At 40.5% G+C, this 18,959-nt stretch overlaps 2 protein-coding genes across 2 annotated transcripts in view; one reads left to right on the forward strand and one right to left on the reverse strand.

Annotated features, from left to right (window-relative positions):
- The window catches only part of mespaa (mesoderm posterior aa), a 259,472-nt gene that overhangs the window by 230,939 nt on the left and 9,574 nt on the right, over positions 1–18,959 (forward strand). The window lies entirely within an intron of this gene.
- On the reverse strand, positions 16,612–18,412 carry LOC309491477 (serine/threonine-protein kinase pim-3-like). Its single transcript, XM_082160832.1, has 6 exons — positions 18,254–18,412; positions 18,069–18,163; positions 17,795–17,845; positions 17,332–17,707; positions 17,035–17,211; positions 16,612–16,844 (listed from the first exon to the last, which is right to left on the reverse strand). Exons 1-6 carry the CDS (start codon positions 18,264–18,266, stop codon positions 16,756–16,758), a joined length of 801 nt encoding a protein of 266 aa, XP_082016958.1. The 5' UTR covers positions 18,267–18,412; the 3' UTR covers positions 16,612–16,755.

Raw genomic sequence — 18,959 nt, forward strand, 5'->3', positions numbered from 1 at the left:
TGTGATTAAATTGCTTGTCACATTTCATACCAATGGTGTGAACGGCGTCACTTTGCTACACCAGGGCACAGTAAAAATCAAAGCATGGTAACATGCAAATTGCCAAATGTGCAAATGCATTATCATATATGGTGCCCCTGCAAAAAAGCACAAGGAATATATATTTTAGTTGAGTTTCTGTGGGAGTTTGATTTGAAGAAAGTGAAAAGACACACACAGATGCCAGCTTCACTCATTCTTCTGCAGTGAGGAGGTGCCAAATCTAACACGCTGCTCATTCACTCTCACAGAGAGGGTGGCCTGGAGGTCACAGTGCTGGTTACAGAGGTCATCAGAGAATTAGTTCTCAAGAAATGGATCCTGAAAATGGTACCTGGTAACATTATAGCTAGGATGGCAAACAAATCAAAACTATTAAATGATAATTCGTATCATTTAAAAAACCAAGGGTGGTTGACATGATAACATCTTTGGAAATTTCATTATTATGGCTAATATGGATAAGCTGTTCGGTGAGACTGATTTAGTCGTGTGATTTTATTCACACACATCCAGGACAGTCCCGTAGAGTCAAAGTGGCATCGAATATAGCCTACTCGCCGCTCATTTATTGTTCATAATCTGGTCTTTTGATATTTAGTTTTTGTTGAGAGTCTTTGGGCTAATACGTTTTCTTTTGAAAATGCATATTTTTTTCTCCGGTTTGGCCTTCCGTCCACACTGAGACGGTGTTTTTATGATTGAAAACGAAGCTTTTTGAAAACGTTCTCCAAAGTGGATTTGAAAAAGTTGTAGTGTGGACTGTGAAAACAGAGGTATTTTAAAATGATGACGCATATTGGACCAATAGATATTCATGTTTATGGACGGTATTGTGCCTGTTATGCGCTATTCACTTTCACACAGTTGCTAAAATATGTTACTTTGCACATTCTTCATTTCACAGTCCTGCAAAGATGACAGAAAAGTTACTTAGTTAGCCTAGCCCATTTTCAGCGCTGTGTTTTCTGTCTTCAGGTTTATTTCCACAGCATGAAGGTAAGATCTTACGGATTAATGAATGAACCGCTTGTTTTAAAATGTTACCGGTCTATTGACATTTGTTATGACATCCTTCAAACCGTACAATGTTGATTATTTACAAAATTCTAAATATGGCTTCACGCTTGTTTCTCTCATTCTCTGGCGCATAATGTCTTAGGCTACATACTTTATTTTTCTGCGTCGATGTTCAAGCAGTCTCGCGACCACTAACGCCGTCGCTATGACACACATTCTACCAGGTGTTATGGATCAACTGCAGATCATGTTAACTGGGGACATGCGGGCTTCTGCACATTGAATTGTCTGGCATTCCTGTTTCGACATGCGTTCAAGGGTCTCCAGTAGTTTCATACGGAATCAAAACAGTAAGTAAACGCCTAGCATTTACCTCAACAATCATGCAGAACACCCTAGCAACCACATGGCAACAGGCTAACAAGCACACGCCAGGGTACTATATTCTATAAACTCATTCTGAGACACCGTGTAGGCTATTCTATGTTAAATAAATGAGTACTTTTATTCAGCAATGATGCATTCAATCGATAAGGTGACAATAAAGACATTTAGGCTATAATACTACAAAATATTTTTGTTTCCAATAAATGTTGCTCTTTTGAACTTTCTGTTAATCATAGAACCCTAAAAAAATTTATCAGGATTTCATGATTAAATTAAAATATTTAACTGAACTTTTTTTTTTTTGCACTAAACCTAAATAGATTAAATCTAAATAATTAAAATATCCAATCTATTGTAATCTAAATAAATACATTAAACTAAACTTGTGCTCAGTCAGTGCTCAATATTAGAATGATTTCTGAAGGATTAATTTAAACAGTTGTGAATTGTAATATTTCACAATATAACTGTTTTTACCTATTTTTAATAAAAATATGCAGTGAGCATAAGAGACTTCTTTCAAAGACTGTAAAAAAATCTTACAGACCTCACATTTTTTGAACGGCAGTCTGCATATTATAAATTAATGTTATATTTTCACATTAATTTTATTTAAAATATAAAATGAGTTGGTTTCATAAAATGAAATAAACTATATAAATACAATTATTTTATAAAAAAGGTTATTTCTTACTCTACACTGATAAATCAATTATATATATATTTTTCTCATTATCACTTTGAATCTCTGAATGACTATCACGACCACTAAACTGCAAAACTGGTCGCCAGTTTGTGTGAATGTCACACCTCAAGTGCAATCTGCTAATGGAGTTTATTAAGCATCATTAAGCATCAAGGTCAGTTACTCTGCTTAACTCTTTGAAATACAACCCCATACAGACAATTAGCAGCGGTTTTGAATTATTGGGTTGAGGAGTGGGACTGTATCTTAAATATAATATATAAAAGGCTGCTTACTTTAGTGGAATTTATCAAATGACTCAGCTCAAATGTTTTACCTTTCTAGTTTGACCTAAAACTAAACATATAAAATTACTATTGAAACATTGTTACTTACCGTTGAAAAGTTTAGGGTTGGTATGATTTTTTTTTTAAATGTTTTTGAAAGAAGTCTCTTATGCTCACCAAGGCTGCATTTATTTGATCAAAAACTGATCATTACTTCAGTCTTCAGTGTCACATGATCCTTCAGCAATCCTTCTGATATGCTGATTTGCTGCTCAAGAAACATTTCATATCAGTATCAATGTTGAAAACAGTATTTTTGTGGAAACAAAGCAGCATTTGTTTTAGGAATCTTTAATGAATAGAAAGTTTTAAAAAAACAGCATTTATTTGAAGTATAGCCTAAATATTTTGCCTTTACTGTAACTTTCCATTAATTTAATGCTTGCTAAATAAAATGATTAATTTCTTAAAAATTTTAACATTAGATGTTTATTGGTGTGATTGCTGTATTTTTTGCTTTATGACAGATTTGTATGTGAGACAGTGCTTTTTACACATACAGAATTTTATATTTTTTGGGTGATTTATCAGAGATGAATTTCATAGATACATTACAATAGATTAAAGAGAAACCATACATTGTTTGGTCAGATGTACAAGATCAGTTCACTGGAAGAATAGCTGCACTGGTTTGTTGTTTTGAAGAGGAGTCAAAATTCACACCTCTGCTCCTGTGGCCTCTCCAAGCCTTTCCCAGACAGATCCAGGCCGAGTCCTGTGGTCTGAGAGACAGCGATGGCTACCGTAAGCCTGCAGAGGTGTCACCTCGCACCTCTTGAGTCCCACATATAAACCTCCAGCCCTCAGTCCAGCCTTCATTCACACTCAGAGTCACAATATGGAAAGCCACAGCCAGCAGAACCAGTGGATCTACTCAAGCTCGGAGTCGGAGTTCTACAGCGTTTCCTCTCCGGACACCGTCTCGACAGACCAGGGCTTCTCCCCATCCCACCGGACCCAGCCTGCATGCTCCAAATCAGTAAAATCGACATGTGTCGACAAGAGAAAGCGCAGGTTAAGGCTGAAGAACCCAAGCGAGCAACGGCAGAACGCCAGTGAGAAGGAGAAGTTGAGGATGAGGGATCTGACCAAAGCCCTCCACCATCTCAGGACGTACCTGCCTCCGTCCGTGGCTCCCGTGGGCCAAACCCTGACCAAGATTGAGACGCTACGGCTCACCATAGGCTACATCTCGTTTCTGTCAGCTCAGCTGGGTCTGAGTGAAGAAGAAGTGACCCACAGGAAGCACGACTCAAGCGGCTGCTCATATTCGCCAGAGATCGTTGGCTATTTTCAGTGCAGGTCTATGGCTGGAGATTGTGTCGGGCCGGGACAGAGTTGCGGTCACTGGGATGGACAGTATGAGGGCAACTCAAGTCATACAGTGCAATGTGTGGATCAGCATCCACAGCAACATTTAACAGACCAAAACGTCTCTGCGAATATAGACGGCTTCCTCCAGTCACAACAGTGTGCTCAATCAACACAGACATACCAGGTATGTAAATAATACTTTAATAATGTATATTTTTAAATTGTAGATGTATTGTAGTATAATAGTTTTTTAAATTTTTTATTGTAGGCCAATATGTACCTGGCCTATACTCTATTAAAAACAGTAATATTGTGAAATATTATTATAGTTTAAAACAACTGTTTTCTATTTGAATATGTTTTAAAATTGAATTTTAAAGTTTAACATTATATTGTATTATTTATTTTTTTAGATGTGCGATGTCTCAAGCAATTCTCTATCCTCTATTTCAGGTTTATGGGAGAAACTTAGGCTATCATCTTGTTCCTCAAGCTTACTGGAGCTGACAGCAGAAACCTCTCCATCACATCCAAAGCAAAAATGATACCTACTACTGTTTTGTGTACAGTAAATTGATGTGGATGTTTTGGCATCCTATCTTGTGAAAGCAATAAATGTGAACCCGAGTTAATCCTGATATTGTTATAATTTAAGTTGTATGTGTTATCCATGTCTGTTCTCTGTAAATACAAAACTATATTTGATATGCATTTATAATAAAACATGTATTATTAAAATACTTTCTTTTGTTCTTGTCATTTTTGGACATTGGCTAAAGTAGGCCTACTATGTTTTGCATAATTTCTAATACTTTTTCAAAACAATCACTTCAGCAAAGTGTGTACTATTTTCTGTTTATTTAACCCTTAATCACTCTTAAAAAAGGATAACACTTAAGATCTTTGGGGTCAGATTGACCCCAAACTTTTAAAGAGCGATTGCATAAGGAAATATACATTTTTTATATGGAAATTTTTTTTCAGATTTATGCCAGTTTAGTTGATTTTATTTGCCAATTTCTATAAAAATGCTATCTGTTGTAGTGACATACATGTGTGTGTTTGTGTATGTGTGTGTGTGTGTGTATGAGAGAGAAAGTTCGTTCCACTTTATGTTTATGCTCTAGGACCAGACCTTGATTTAAATGTAATTTTTTTTCGATTTATGCCAGTTTTGTTTATTTTATTTGCCAATTTCTGTAAAAATGCTCTCTGTTGCAGTCACATACATTTGTGTGTGTGTGTGTGTGTGTGTGTGTGTGTGTGTGTGTGTGTGTGTGTGTGTGTGTGTGTGTGTGTGTGTGTGTGTGTGTGTGTGTGTGTGTGTGTGTGTGTGTGTGTATGAGATTGAAAGTTCGTTCTACTTTTTATTTATGCTCTAGGACCAGACCTTGGTTTATTTGTAGAAATTTTCAGATTTATAATGGATTTATTTTAATTTTTTTGACAAACAAACAAAAAAAAAGTCATTTTTAAAATTTTCCCATTCATTTTCAATGTGGGGTCATTTTGACCCCAAACACCTTAAAAGGTAAATTTTTGTTTACACACCTTTAGAACAACCAAATCAAGCCCAGTTTTTTTGTGCATGTTTAGATAGATTATGTAGGAAAAGTCACAGTGTTTCATGCCTCTGAAATGAAGGTAACATTTTTAAAAAATGAAGGAAAAGTCCATTGGGGCCTGACCCCAAAGAGTGATTAAGGGTTAATAAAGAAAATATAAAAATAAATATAAAAAAAAAGATTCTTCTAAGACATTATAACTTGCTGGCCCAGAAAATGCATTAAAGAGATCGTTAATATAGTCCAAGTAACTACAGTGGCTCAATCTTAAGTTTATAAAGCGACGAGAATACTTTTTGTGCGCAAAAAACAACAAAAATAACGACTTTATTCCACTATTAATTTCCTTCTCTCTGGGCCTCGAGTTTTTTCACGTATTGTAACTGCATAGCGCTTCTGTGTTGCACGTCACACACATGACCAGCGTCGGACAATAGTGAGCATACGTGTGACGTACAACACAGACGCGCTGCGCTAAAACACTACGTGAACTAACTCGAGGCCCAGAGAGAAGGAAATGAATAGTGGAATAAAGTCGTTATTTTTTTATTTTTTTTGCGCACAAAAAGTATTCTCGTCGCTTTATAAACTTAAGATTGAGCCAATGTAGTCACTTGCACTATATTAACGATGTCTTTAATGCATTTTCTGGGCCAGCAAGTTATAGTGTCTTAGAAGCCTATGGAGGAGTGAGATATAGCTCTCAGATTTAATCAAAAATATCTTAATTTGTGTTCCGAAGATGAACGGTCTTACGGGGTTGGAACAACATGAGGGTGAGTAATTACTGACAGAATTTTCATTTTTGGGTGAACTAACCCTTTAACAAGCTTTTGAAAAGTACTGGGAGCGTTTTTCATCCCGGAAGCCATCACCCTATAATTAAGAAATGCATCAGGAGTCACGAAAGCTGAAATGTATGTAGCACGTTCTGTCAGTTCTTGCCAGTACCCCTTTAATAGATCGAGCTTTGAGACGTATACAGCAGAACCCACCCGATCCACGCAGTCATCCACTCTTGGCAATGGATAACAGTCAGTTTTCGTGACAGCATTTACACGCCGGTAATCAGTACAAAAACGGTAAGTGCCGTCAGATTTACCAACGAGCAAACATTGCGAACTCCAGGAGCTGGAGCTAGGCTCCGCAATGTCTTTGTCTAACATATACTGCACCTCTTTCTTGTTTTTCCTGTGAGGTAACAAACAATTCAGATAAATTAGGATTTGCAATGAACGTATCACATAAATCCACCTCATCTGAAATCAGAGTATCAGCAGATTTGGCCATAGAGCGTGTAACTGCGCGTGTAACTGCGCATGCTGAGAAAACCTCAGGATACTTCTGAACACAGTCATCAGTAGGAGCAACCAGTGGCACAAATACAACTTCAGGTAGCACATTAGGACAACTCCACACACTACTTCCAGCTGAATCATTTAGCTGAATGAACCTAAAACGAAGGTTACATCAGGGATTGGAAGAGATGGACGAACACCCACCATCACATCACCCGCTACTAATTCAGTTCAAATACTAAACTTAATGTAACGCAACCTCCATAATTCCCCATTTCAAAACCACAGATTAAAGCAGCACTACTGGTAGCGGTCTGCTCAGACAATGGCAGTAACTCCTCTAATATACACTCACCTAAAGGATTATTAGGAACACCATACTAATACTGTGTTTGACCCCCTTTCGCCTTCAGAACTGCCTTAATTCTACGTGGCATTGATTCAACAAGGTGCTGAAAGCATTCTTTAGAAATGTTGGCCCATATTGATAGGATAGCATCTCGCAGTTGATGGAGATTTGTGGGATGCACATCCAGGGCACGAAGCTCCCGTTCCACCACATCCCAAAGATGCTCTATTGGGTTGAGATCTGGTGACTGTGGGGGCCATTTTAGTACAGTGAACTCATTGTCATGTTCAAGAAACCAATTTACCGTTGTTACATCTAAAAGGCGGGATTGGTGCTCGTTTTCTGTGTCCCCTGTTCCCCTGAATCATTTCTCCTAAATCATCGTTTCGTTTGATGATAGAGTTTGTTTTTATTGTAAGACTGCCGATCATTTGATTGCAAACTGTCCTGTTCTGGAAAGACAGGTTGTCTTTGGGTTGTTTGTTGATTTCGGGTGGCTTCTGTTCAAAACCTAATGGTAATACTTCTGACGGCGTTATTCACCCCGAGAAGACTGGATATGGACCTTTCCTGCATAGTGGAACTGTGTCTGTTCCTAGACAGGGTAAGCCTGTGCCCATTCGTATTATCCGTGATACTGGTGCCGCTCTATCATTTAGACTCACCTAAAGGATTATTAGGAACACCTGTTCAATTTCTCATTAATGCAATTATCTAATCAACCAATCACATGGCAGTTGCTTCAATGCATTTAGGGGTGTGGTCCTGGTCAAGACAATCTCCTGAACTCCAAACTGAATGTCAGAATGGGAAAGAAAGGTGATTCACCCCGAGAGGTGATTCACCCCCACGCTCAATTTTGAGCGTGGCATGGTTGTTGGTGCCAGACGGGCCGGTCTGAGTATTTCACAATCTGCTCAGTTACTGGGATTTTCACGCACAACCATTTCTAGGGTTTACACCTGGCACAGCCTCTTTTTCCCATTTGTAGTGGAGATGAGTGGTACCCGGTGGGGTCTTCTGCTGTTGTAGCCCATCCGCCTCAAGGTTGTGCGTGTTGTGGCTTCACAAATGCTTTGCTGCATACCTCGGTTGTAACGAGTGGTTATTTCAGTCAAAGTTGCTCTTCTATCAGCTTGAATCAGTCGGCCCATTCTCCTCTGACCTCTAGCATCAACAAGGCATTTTTGCCCACAGGACTGCCGCATACTGGATGTTTTTCCCTTTTCACACCATTCTTTGTAAACCCTAGAAATGGTTGTGTGTGAAAATCCCAGTAACTGAGCAGATTGTGAAATACTCAGACCGGCCCGTCTGGCACCAACAACCATGCCACGCTCAAAATTGCTTAAATCACCTTTCTTTCCCATTCTGACATTCAGTTTGGAGTTCAGGAGATTGTCTTGACCAGGACCACACCCCTAAATGCATTGAAGCAACTGCCATGTGATTGGTTGATTAGTAGGGGTGGGCGATATAGCCTCAAAATTATATCACGATATTTCAAGAATATTTGCGATAATGATATTTATGACGATATAAAAAAGGAGACAATTTTTTAAATTACATTTATCTCACCTAAATGTTTGCTCACTCATTGTGTTTTTACAATTGGGTAATGTTGTTTTTAAGAGTTTACACAACACAAGGAAGCTTGATTTCAGTCTTTGAATTAAATTGAAAAAAAGTAGCAAAAAATATATACAAAATAATAAAGATACAAATAAAGAGAAAAGTTTTTGGGTAGGTCTAACACTATTCAGAAATACTACAGAAACTGAATAAGGTAATCAAATGTAAAATAACACTAGTCCTGAGTCCTGACTAAATTAAATACATAGGCTATTCATTCTGATTCCTTACAATGAAAGCTATCTTTTGTTGTTTTGATGACAACATTAAAGGGATACTTCAGGATTTAGCATTAAGCTTTATATTAGTAGAAAACCTGTAGTATTTTCGAATTACCTTGCTTTCCACCCTCATATCCCCTTACGACAAGAGATTTATGTATTTTTTGTCTGGAAAAAATCCTCCGATGACGCAAAAATCGTCTTTTTGCGTCATCGGAGGATTTTCTGGCCAGAGGCTAAAGACTACAGCCAGTAGAAGGCGTTGTTACGCATGTTTTCAACCCGCCCATAGAGGGTGGGATCTCACTCACAGAATGTATACACAGTGTCAGCCGTCTTTCTTTGGAAGCTAAGCTAGCAGGCTTTTGTTCTGTGAAGAAAGCTGAGTAGTAGGAGAAAGCTGAGTAGTAGGGGTTACCATCCTCTTTTTCCCGGTCCGGCGGGCGAGATCGTTCAAAATGTCCGGGATTCGGCTTTTGCTTTCTGCAGTCGCCATTCATTGTTTACATGCACACCTTTTGTTTCAATCTAACTGAATTCATTCCAATTGGTGAATCTGAATGTAGTGTTTACATGAGCACTAAACAAGTGATCGGTTGATGTGCGTTTTACCATTGCTAAGAAAATTCCCGCTCCTCCGTGAGAGATGCGAGACCGGCGCGTCTCAGTAATGACGCCACCGGCCTCGCGCCATTCTCCCGCGGCCGTCAGCCTCGTCCTGCTCGCCACAGTAAACATGATGAATGGCGACTGTAGAACGCAAAAGCCGAATCCCGGACATTTTGGGCGATCTCGAAATCCCTGGCAAACTCATCACGGAGTCTCAAATAGTAGCCAAGCCTTGTTTTCAACTGCGCTCTCTTACCGGTAGGCGTGGCTTGGGAGTGGCCTCCTAGGGCAGCGAAGCAAGTGCATTCTGGGAGTTGTTGTCTTTCATCCACATAAGCCAAAAATACATTTTCTGGCTTTTCTCAGTCTAGAAAGCTCCAAATTAAAAAATTTCTTCACATTTCTTCTACAGACACATATATGGCTGCTGTCACTTTTAGAGCTAGTGCCCGGATCCATTACTGTTATACTGTCTGTAGGGTTGGGTACCGAAACCCGGTTCCAATAGGGAACCGGTTCCGACGTAAACGGTAGTATCGAGACCTAATAAGAACGCAACTTTTGGTGCCTGATTTCGGTGCCTGACTTTTTTCAGCGCCCCCTATAAAACATCTCGCGGCAAGAATGATCCAATAACAAAACATCTAAACAACATTAAGTGATCAAAGTGCTCTTTGCCGCTGCGATCAGTGGCGCGGATACAGTGTTTTCTCTTGTGGCTCGCGCACACCGCACTTTCTTCACTCAGATGAGTATGTGCGCGAGTTTGTGTGTGTGTGCTCGCGTCTCAGATGAGTATGTGCGCAAGTTTGTGTGTGTGTGTACAGTGTGTGTGCTCGTGTCTCAGATGAGTATGTGCGCGAGTTTGTGTGTGTGCTCGCGTCTCAGATGAGTATGTGCGCGGAGAGTTCCACGCGTCTCGTGTGTAGGGTTGGGTATTGGTTGGGTTTTATCCGATACCAGTACCTACTCGGTATTTTTCAAACGGTTCCGGTGCTTAAACGGTTCTTAAACCGATACTTAAGAAAATGAAACCGCACACACTTTATAAAAAAAATAATACCTGTGTGTGTTTTCTGAAAAAGATTTTCTGATTTCTGATTAAATTAAAAATTGTGCCGTTTAAAAGGCTACTGATGTAGCCGAAAACACTTAAGTTAAGATCAAAATTTTGTCTTCTCATATTATTTATTTATATTATATATATATATATATATATATATATATATATTATATTACGTATTATATATTATAGACTTTTACAAAACAGAGAAATATCTGACACTGAGCAGAAATATTTAACACACATAGTATAGCCTCATATAAATATACTTGATATACTTCATACTTGATATGCAAGATTTGCAGTTGGCATTAAAATACTAGACTTACCCGAAGAGGAACACTGCAGCTGAACTTGAACTTTAGTCAAGAGTGTCAGAGGTTGCCTATTTATACTTCTGCGTCGAACTGCCGCCGTAGCTACGTCGTAGGCTGTGTGTAGCGCGCGTACCCTTCGGCGTACCCTGACGTGCACCTCTCCAAAAATGTAACAACGCGTCAATTCTACGCGGACGCAAGCGCTGTGATTGGTCTGCCAGAACCCGTCCCTCGAGGTTTCACATGCTCCCTAGGTGCGCGTCAACGCGGACAACAACGCAGAAGTATAAATTAAAACCAACACGTTGCCTACGGCGTATAGGCTCCAGCGTAGGTCCGACGCAGAAGTATAATGAGGCCTTTAAATCGAACTTCATTCACGCACACATAAAACGCTTGCATACACATATACTAAAGCCTGTTTTATGCTTCTGCGTCGAATCGACGGCGTACCCCCGCAGACCCCTCTGCGTCGCCGCGAACCCCTCTCCGACCCCTCCGCCGTAGCTCGACGTTCACCTCCAAAAAATGTTAACTACGCGTCTACGTTTCGAGACGACGCAAGGGCTGTGATTGGTCAGATTATACATCATTTCCGGAGTGTAGCTTTTCCGGTTTGGATTGGCGAATTTGTTATGGTTGTTCAACCGTTCGATAGCGGGAGGGGGAAACCGGAAAAGCTACACTCCGGAAATGATGTATAATCTGACCAATCACAGCCCTTGCGTCGTCTCGAAGCGTAAACGCGTAGTTACAATTTTTTGGAGGTGAACGTCGAGCTACGGCGGAGGGGTCGGAGAGGGGTTCGCGGCGACGCAGAGGGGTCTGCGGGGGTACGCCGTCGATTCGACGCAGAAGCATAAAACAGGCTTTAGTATATGTGTATGCAAGCGTTTTATGTGTGCGTGAATGAAGTTCGATTTAAAGGCCTCATTATACTTCTGCGTCGGACCTACGCTGGAGCCTATACGCCGTAGGCAACGTGTTGGTTTTAATTTATACTTCTGCGTTGTTGTCCGCGTTGACGCGCACCTAGGGAGCATGTGAAACCTCGAGGGACGGGTTCTGGCAGACCAATCACAGCGCTTGCGTCCGCGTAGAATTGACGCGTTGTTACATTTTTGGAGAGGTGCACGTCAGGGTACGCCGAAGGGTACGCGCGCTACACACAGCCTACGACGTAGCTACGGCGGCAGTTCAACGCAGAAGTATAGGCAACCTCTGACACTCTTGACTAAAGTTCAAGTTCAGCTGCAGTGTTCCTCTTCGGGTAAGTCTAGTATTTTAATGCCAACTGCAAATCTTGCATATCAAGTATGAAGTATATCAAGTATATTTATATGAGGCTATACTATGTGTGTTAAATATTTCTGCTCAGTGTCAGATATTTCTCTGTTTTGTAAAAGTCTATAATATATAATACGTAATATAATATATATATATATATATATATATAATATATATAAATAATATGAGAAGACAAAATTTTGATCTTAACTTAAGTGTTTTCGGCTACATCAGTAGCCTTTTAAACGGCACAATTTTTAATTTAATCAGAAAATCTTTTTCAGAAAACACACACAGGTATTATTTTTTTTTATAAAGTGTGTGCGGTTTCATTTTCTTAAGTACCGGTTTAAGAACCGTTTAAGCACCGGAACCGTTTGAAAAATACCTAGTAGGTACTGGTATCGGATAAAACCCAACCAATACCCAACCCTACACACGAGACGCGCGGAACTCTCCGCGCACATACTCATCTGAGACGCGAGCACACACACAAACTCGCGCACATACTCATCTGAGACACGAGCGCACACACACACACACACACACAAACTTGCGCACATACTCATCTGAGACGCGAGCACACACACACAAACTCGCGCACATACTCATCTGAGACGCGAGCACACACACACACAAACTCGCGCACATACTCATCTGAGACGCGGGCACGCACACACAAACTCTCCGCACACATACTCATATAGACGACGCCTCATAAATAGATCGATCTCTGCAACGTATTGAAGCGCGCGTCCGAGTGAAGAAAGTGCGGTGTGCGCGAGCCACAAGAGAAAACACTGTATCCGCGCCACTGATCGCAGCGGCAAAGAGCACTTTGATCACTTAATGTTGTTTAGATGTTTTGTTATTGGATCATTCGTGCCGCGAGATGTTTTATAGGGGGCGGTGAAAAAAGTCAGGCACCGAAATCAGGCACCAAAAGTTGCGTTCTTATTCGGTCTCGATACTACCGTTTACGTCGGAACCGGTTCCCTATTGGAACCGGGTTTCGGTACCCAACCCTACAGACAGTATAACAGTAATGGATCCGGGCACTAGCTCTAAAAGTGACAGCAACCATATATGTGTCTGTAGAAGAAATGTGAAGACATTTTTGAATTTGGAGCTTTCTAGACTGAGAAAAGCCAGAAAATGTATTTTTGGCTTATGTGGATGAAAGACAACAACTCCCAGAATGCACTTGCTTCGCTGCCCTAGGAGGCCACTCCCAAGCCACGCCTACCGGTAAGAGAGCGCAGTTGAAAACAAGGCTTGGCTACTATTTGAGACTCCGTGATGAGTTTGCCAGGGATTTCGAGATCGCCCAAAATGTCCGGGATTCGGCTTTTGCGTTCTACAGTCGCCATTCATCATGTTTACTGTGGCGAGCAGGACGAGGCTGACGGCCGCGGGAGAATGGCGCGAGGCCGGTGGCGTCATTACTGAGACGCGCCGGTCTCGCATCTCTCACGGAGGAGCGGGAATTTTCTTAGCAATGGTAAAACGCACATCAACCGATCACTTGTTTAGCGTTCATGTAAACACTACATTCAGATTCACCAATTGGAATGAATTCAGTTAGATTGAAACAAAAGGTGTGCATGTAAACAATGAATGGCGACTGCAGAAAGCAAAAGCCGAATCCCGGACATTTTGAACGATCTCGCCCGCCGGACCGGGAAAAAGAGGATGGTAACCCCTACTACTCAGCTTTCTCCTACTACTCAGCTTTCTTCACAGAACAAAAGCCTGCTAGCTTAGCTTCCAAAGAAAGACGGCTGACACTGTGTGTACATTCTGTGAGTGAGATCCCACCCTCTATGGGCGGGTTGAAAACATGCGTAACAACGCCTTCTACTGGCTGTAGTCTTTAGCCTCTGCCCAGAAAATCCTCCGATGACGCAAAAAGACGATTTTTGCGTCATCGGAGGATTTTTTCCAGACAAAAAATACATAAATCTCTTGTCTTAGGGGGATATGAGGGTGGAAAGCAAGGTAATTCGAAAATACTACAGGTTTTCTACTAATCTTAATGCTAAATCCTGAAGTATCCCTTTAATGTTGTCATCAAAACAACAAAAGATAGCTTTCATTGTAAGGAATCAGAATGAATAGCCTATGTATTTAATTTAGTCAGGACTCAGGACTAGTGTTATTTTACATTTGATTACCTTATTCAGTTTCTGTAGTATTTCTGAATAGTGTTAGACCTACCCAAAAAGTTTTCTCTTTATTTGTATCTTTATTATTTTGTATATATTTTTTGCTACTTTTTTTCAATTTAATTCAAAGACTGAAATCAAGCTTCCTTGTGTTGTGTAAACTCTTAAAAACAACATTACCCAATTGTAAAAACACAATGAGTGAGCAAACGTTTAGGTGAGATAAATGTAATTAAAAAAATTGTCTCCTTTTTTTATATCGTCATAAATATCATTATCGCAAATATTCTTGAAATATCGTGATATAATTTTGAGGCTATATCGCCCACCCCTACTAATCAACCAATCACATGGCAGTTGCTTCAATGCATTTAGGGGTGTGGTCCTGGTCAAGACAATCTCCTGAACTCCAAACTGAATGTCAGAATGGGAAAGAAAGGTGATTTAAGCAATTTTGAGCGTGGCATGGTTGTTGGTGCCAGACGGGCCGGTCTGAGTATTTCACAATCTGCTCAGTTACTGGGATTTTCACACACAACCATTTCTAGGGTTTACAAAGAATGGTGTGAAAAGGGAAAAACATCCAGTATGCGGCAGTCCTGTGGGCAAAAATGCCTTGTTGATGCTAGAGGTCAGAGGAGAATGGGCCGACTGATTCAAGCTGATAGAAGAGCAACTTTGACTGAAATAACCACTCGTTACAACCGAGGTATGCAGCAAAGCATTTGTGAAGCCACAACACGGTACCCCACCGGGTACCACTCATCTCCACTACAAATGGGAAAAAGAGGCTGTGCCAGGTGTAAACCCTAGAAATGGTTGTGCGTGAAAATCCCAGTAACTGAGCAGATTGTGAAATACTCAGACCGGCCCGTCTGGCACCAACAACCATGCCACGCTCAAAATTGCTTAAATCACCTTTCTTTCCCATTCTGACATTCAGTTTGGAGTTCAGGAGATTGTCTTGACCAGGACCACACCCCTAAATGCATTGAAGCAACTGCCATGTGATTGGTTGATTAGATAATTGCATTAATGAGAAATTGAACAGGTGTTCCTAATAATCCTTTAGGTGAGTCTAAATGATAGAGCGGCACCAGTATCACGGATAATACGAACGGGCACAGGCTTACCCTGTCTAGGAACAGACACAGTTCCACTATGCAGGAAAGGTCTATATCCAGTCTTCTCGGGGTGAATAACGCCAGACACTTTGATATATCTGTGAGGGTAAAAAAGATTCAGCTTTAAAAACTACCAGTGATACATGGTTGTTGATTTATATTAATGCTCAATTCCTTATTAAAAAAAATTGCATCTGTGTCTCATATTATAGTGATACACTATTTGTTCAAGCTTTTGTTATCAACCTTAATGTAAGATTAAAGGTTAAAAACCTTGTGGTTGGGACGGTGTGGGGTGTGAACAATGTGGAGCCTCTTCTGCCGCTGCAATATGGAGTCCAACATGCTGGCTCCTCTTCATCCACATCTTCATGATCTGACTGGTCACAAACAGGTGAAGTGTCTGATCACACAATGGTATATTACATAATGAAATCAAAAAGTTAGATATTAGTTATATTATTATTATTATTATTTTTTTGTCTATATTTTTCTGGGGATGTCCCGATTGGATCGGGAAGTATCGAATCGAATCTAACTCCGATCATTTACGGCAGTAAATTCTACACCATTCTAAGTAGAAGTTGATTATATATGAGTTTTACAAAAATACTAGCTTCACTAAGTTAAATATATTAAGCTGAAGTTACTTTTTTTACTTAGTTATTTTTGTAAACAAAAAAATGGTGTGCAGCTCTATTATCTAGGCAAATATCTATTTGCTTGGTCTTATGTTTAAGCAAACATTAGATAGGTATTAGTTGCTTATGATTTAGCAATAACATGAACTAGATATACCTTTACTTGCTGAATGCTGAAGTGCAGATGATGGGGCCTCATCCTCTCCAGGTTTGTCACCAAGTAAAGTCCCTAGGAAAAGACAGCCGTTCAAAATATCTTAATGCAGGTAAATATATAATTTTAAAAATATATTTGAATACTTATCCAAAATGAATGACCAAGTTAATACATGTTAGTTATTCCTAGATATCAAAGAAAATGCTGGCATACATTGTGGTGATATATTCAGTACAGTTAAACCTCCTAGTTTTTTTTATTTATTTTTTTTACCTTTTCATTTGTCCTATTGCCTTTATCTGTCTGTTGGTCCCTGAATAAATAGTAATGCATTTTTCTCAGATAATGTTACTTAGTCAAGTCACAAAATGTGCTACCCCTCTGGCCCCGCCCCTGTCAGAGTCCAGTCGATTCAGTCCGCCGGACACACAGCTGAACCGACACTTCTGGAGTGACTGTGACCAATCTTACACCTGGAACAAATAAAAACAACCAAAAAAAAAAAAAAAAGTTTTTAGCCCATGGCTCGGGATACTTAAAACCATTTGTGTAGAATAATCCTGTGCAGCTCAAGCCGACGCTCTGGCTTCTGCTGCAGAAGGGAGCAGATCAATTGGCAGCATTCTGTGAGAAAGATGGAGAGACGTCTGATTATTACCGTAAACTTTACATCCGCTCTACTTTCATCATTCTAAGCTGTAAGATCTTCAGGTCAGACACCCGGGACAAATTCCTGCATTATCCATACAGCCACCTCCTTTAAAGCCTATGAAGTTTTGCATTAGAATTGTACTTGAAGTAATAAACAAATCACCTTCTGTCAAGCCAGGTTTGTACCAGGTGTTCATATTGGTCCTGTAGAGGTCGAAAGTATCTGGAAAGTCTCCACACACCATTCTGAACAAGAGGATCCCCAGAGCCCAGACCGTCGCCGGCTTTCCGTGAAACTCGCCCTTCATTCTGTACTCGGGAGGGCAGTACAAATCTGTGCCTGGAGGAAAGAGTGTTTGTCTGATGTGTAAGTCTCTAGCACAGCATGTCTTCTCAGCATCCATTAGCATACAAGTGTTGAGTTAACTGATTCACAAGAGTTTTGAGAACTAATACACACCTGAGTATGTCGTGTAGGCAGATCCTGTCAGGAGCTCGCTGCATCCAAAGTCAATGAGTTTGACACTGCCGTTATTAACGTTTATCAGCAGGTTCTCTAATTTGATATCTCCATGGTAAACTCCACGGCGACAGCACGCATCAGTGGCTAGTGTTGCCGACCACATGATGTGCTTCGCAAACTCCTCGTCAATGCAGCCGCTGCGTTCCACAAAGCAGTACACATCCATGCAGTCAGAGACATACTCGAGGACCATGACGAAGAAGTCCTGCTGGTCCTGCCAGTCCAGCAGCTTGATGATGTCCATTGCTGGACCATTTTTACTGGCCAGGATTGTCAGAGCGACTTCTTTGGGAAGGGGTTTGGGATGATCAGGCTGGAAGAAAGAAACATTATATGATGTCAGATGGTTTTAAATAGGGATTTAACTCAGTTTGTCTGCTGAAAAATCACTACTACTCACAATGCTGATACATTCTGTGCTTTCTGTCTTTTGGATAAATTTCACTACCACCTGATGGACAAAACAAAAACCAATTAATGTGTGTAGAGATCATATCATAAATTTCAAGCAAAAATTGAAATCCTAAAAGGTCAAGAAGAGCCTTAAATAGTAAATATATGACACAGTAAGATGTCTTGCATAGGATAAAGTGAGATATCAAAGGATGAGAAATAATTCAGATCAAAAACAATTTGCTAAACTAGTAGTGGTAAGTTAAAAAAAAAAGTCGAACCTTTTGGCCATCCGCCAAACGAGTGCCTTCATAGACGTCACCAAATCTACCTTTCCCCAGCTTACGGCCAATTGCATATCGGCAGCAAATGTCGTCTGTTAAAAGATGAAGAGAAGAAGACAATGTTTAGTGGTGCTTTGCAGATATTGTGAGATTATTGTTGGGGACTGTGGCAAGAAACTCACCCTCAGGTCTCATGTTCACTTGATTACGGAGAGGAGACGTTTCACGTGCTGTCAGACGGACTGGAGCAAAGTGGACTTGAGTTTGAAGCTTACGGAGATGAGGCGTTTCACGTGCTGTCGTCCGGACTGGAGCGCAGTGGACTCGAGTTTGAAGCTTACGGAGAGGAGGCGTTTCACGTGCTGTCGGACGGACTGGAGTGCAGTGGACTCGAGTTTGAAGCTTACGGAGAGGAGGCGTTTCACATGCTGTCGGACGGACTGGAGTGCAGTGGACTCGAGTTTGAAGCTTACGGAGAGGAGGCGTTTCACGTGCTGTCGGACGGACTGGAGTGCAGTGGACTCGAGTTTGAAGCTTACGGAGAGGAGGCGTTTCACGTGCTGTCGGACGGACTGGACCGTAGTGGACTCGAGTTTGAAGCTCTTCTTGCACCAGAGGCTCAGCAGCGGGAAGGACTTCAGGATCATCGACAGGAGGTTCCTTCAGGTCAATGACCTCTACAGATCTAGAGATGGACTGTAGAGACTTTTGATCTAAAGAGGAGAATATCAGCACAAGTTAGCTAACAGTCCACTAACTGAAAAAAAAAATATATATATATATATATATATATATATATAGCCTATATATAAATAAAACTGATTTATTAGGAAAAGCAATTCTTTGATATTAAAGTAAATTACTAATTGTTCACCTTTTAAAGTAGGA

The sequence above is a fragment of the Leuciscus leuciscus genome (genome assembly GCF_965113295.1).
Source record: "Leuciscus leuciscus genome assembly, chromosome: 2".
Lineage (NCBI taxonomy): Eukaryota > Metazoa > Chordata > Actinopteri > Cypriniformes > Leuciscidae > Leuciscus > Leuciscus leuciscus.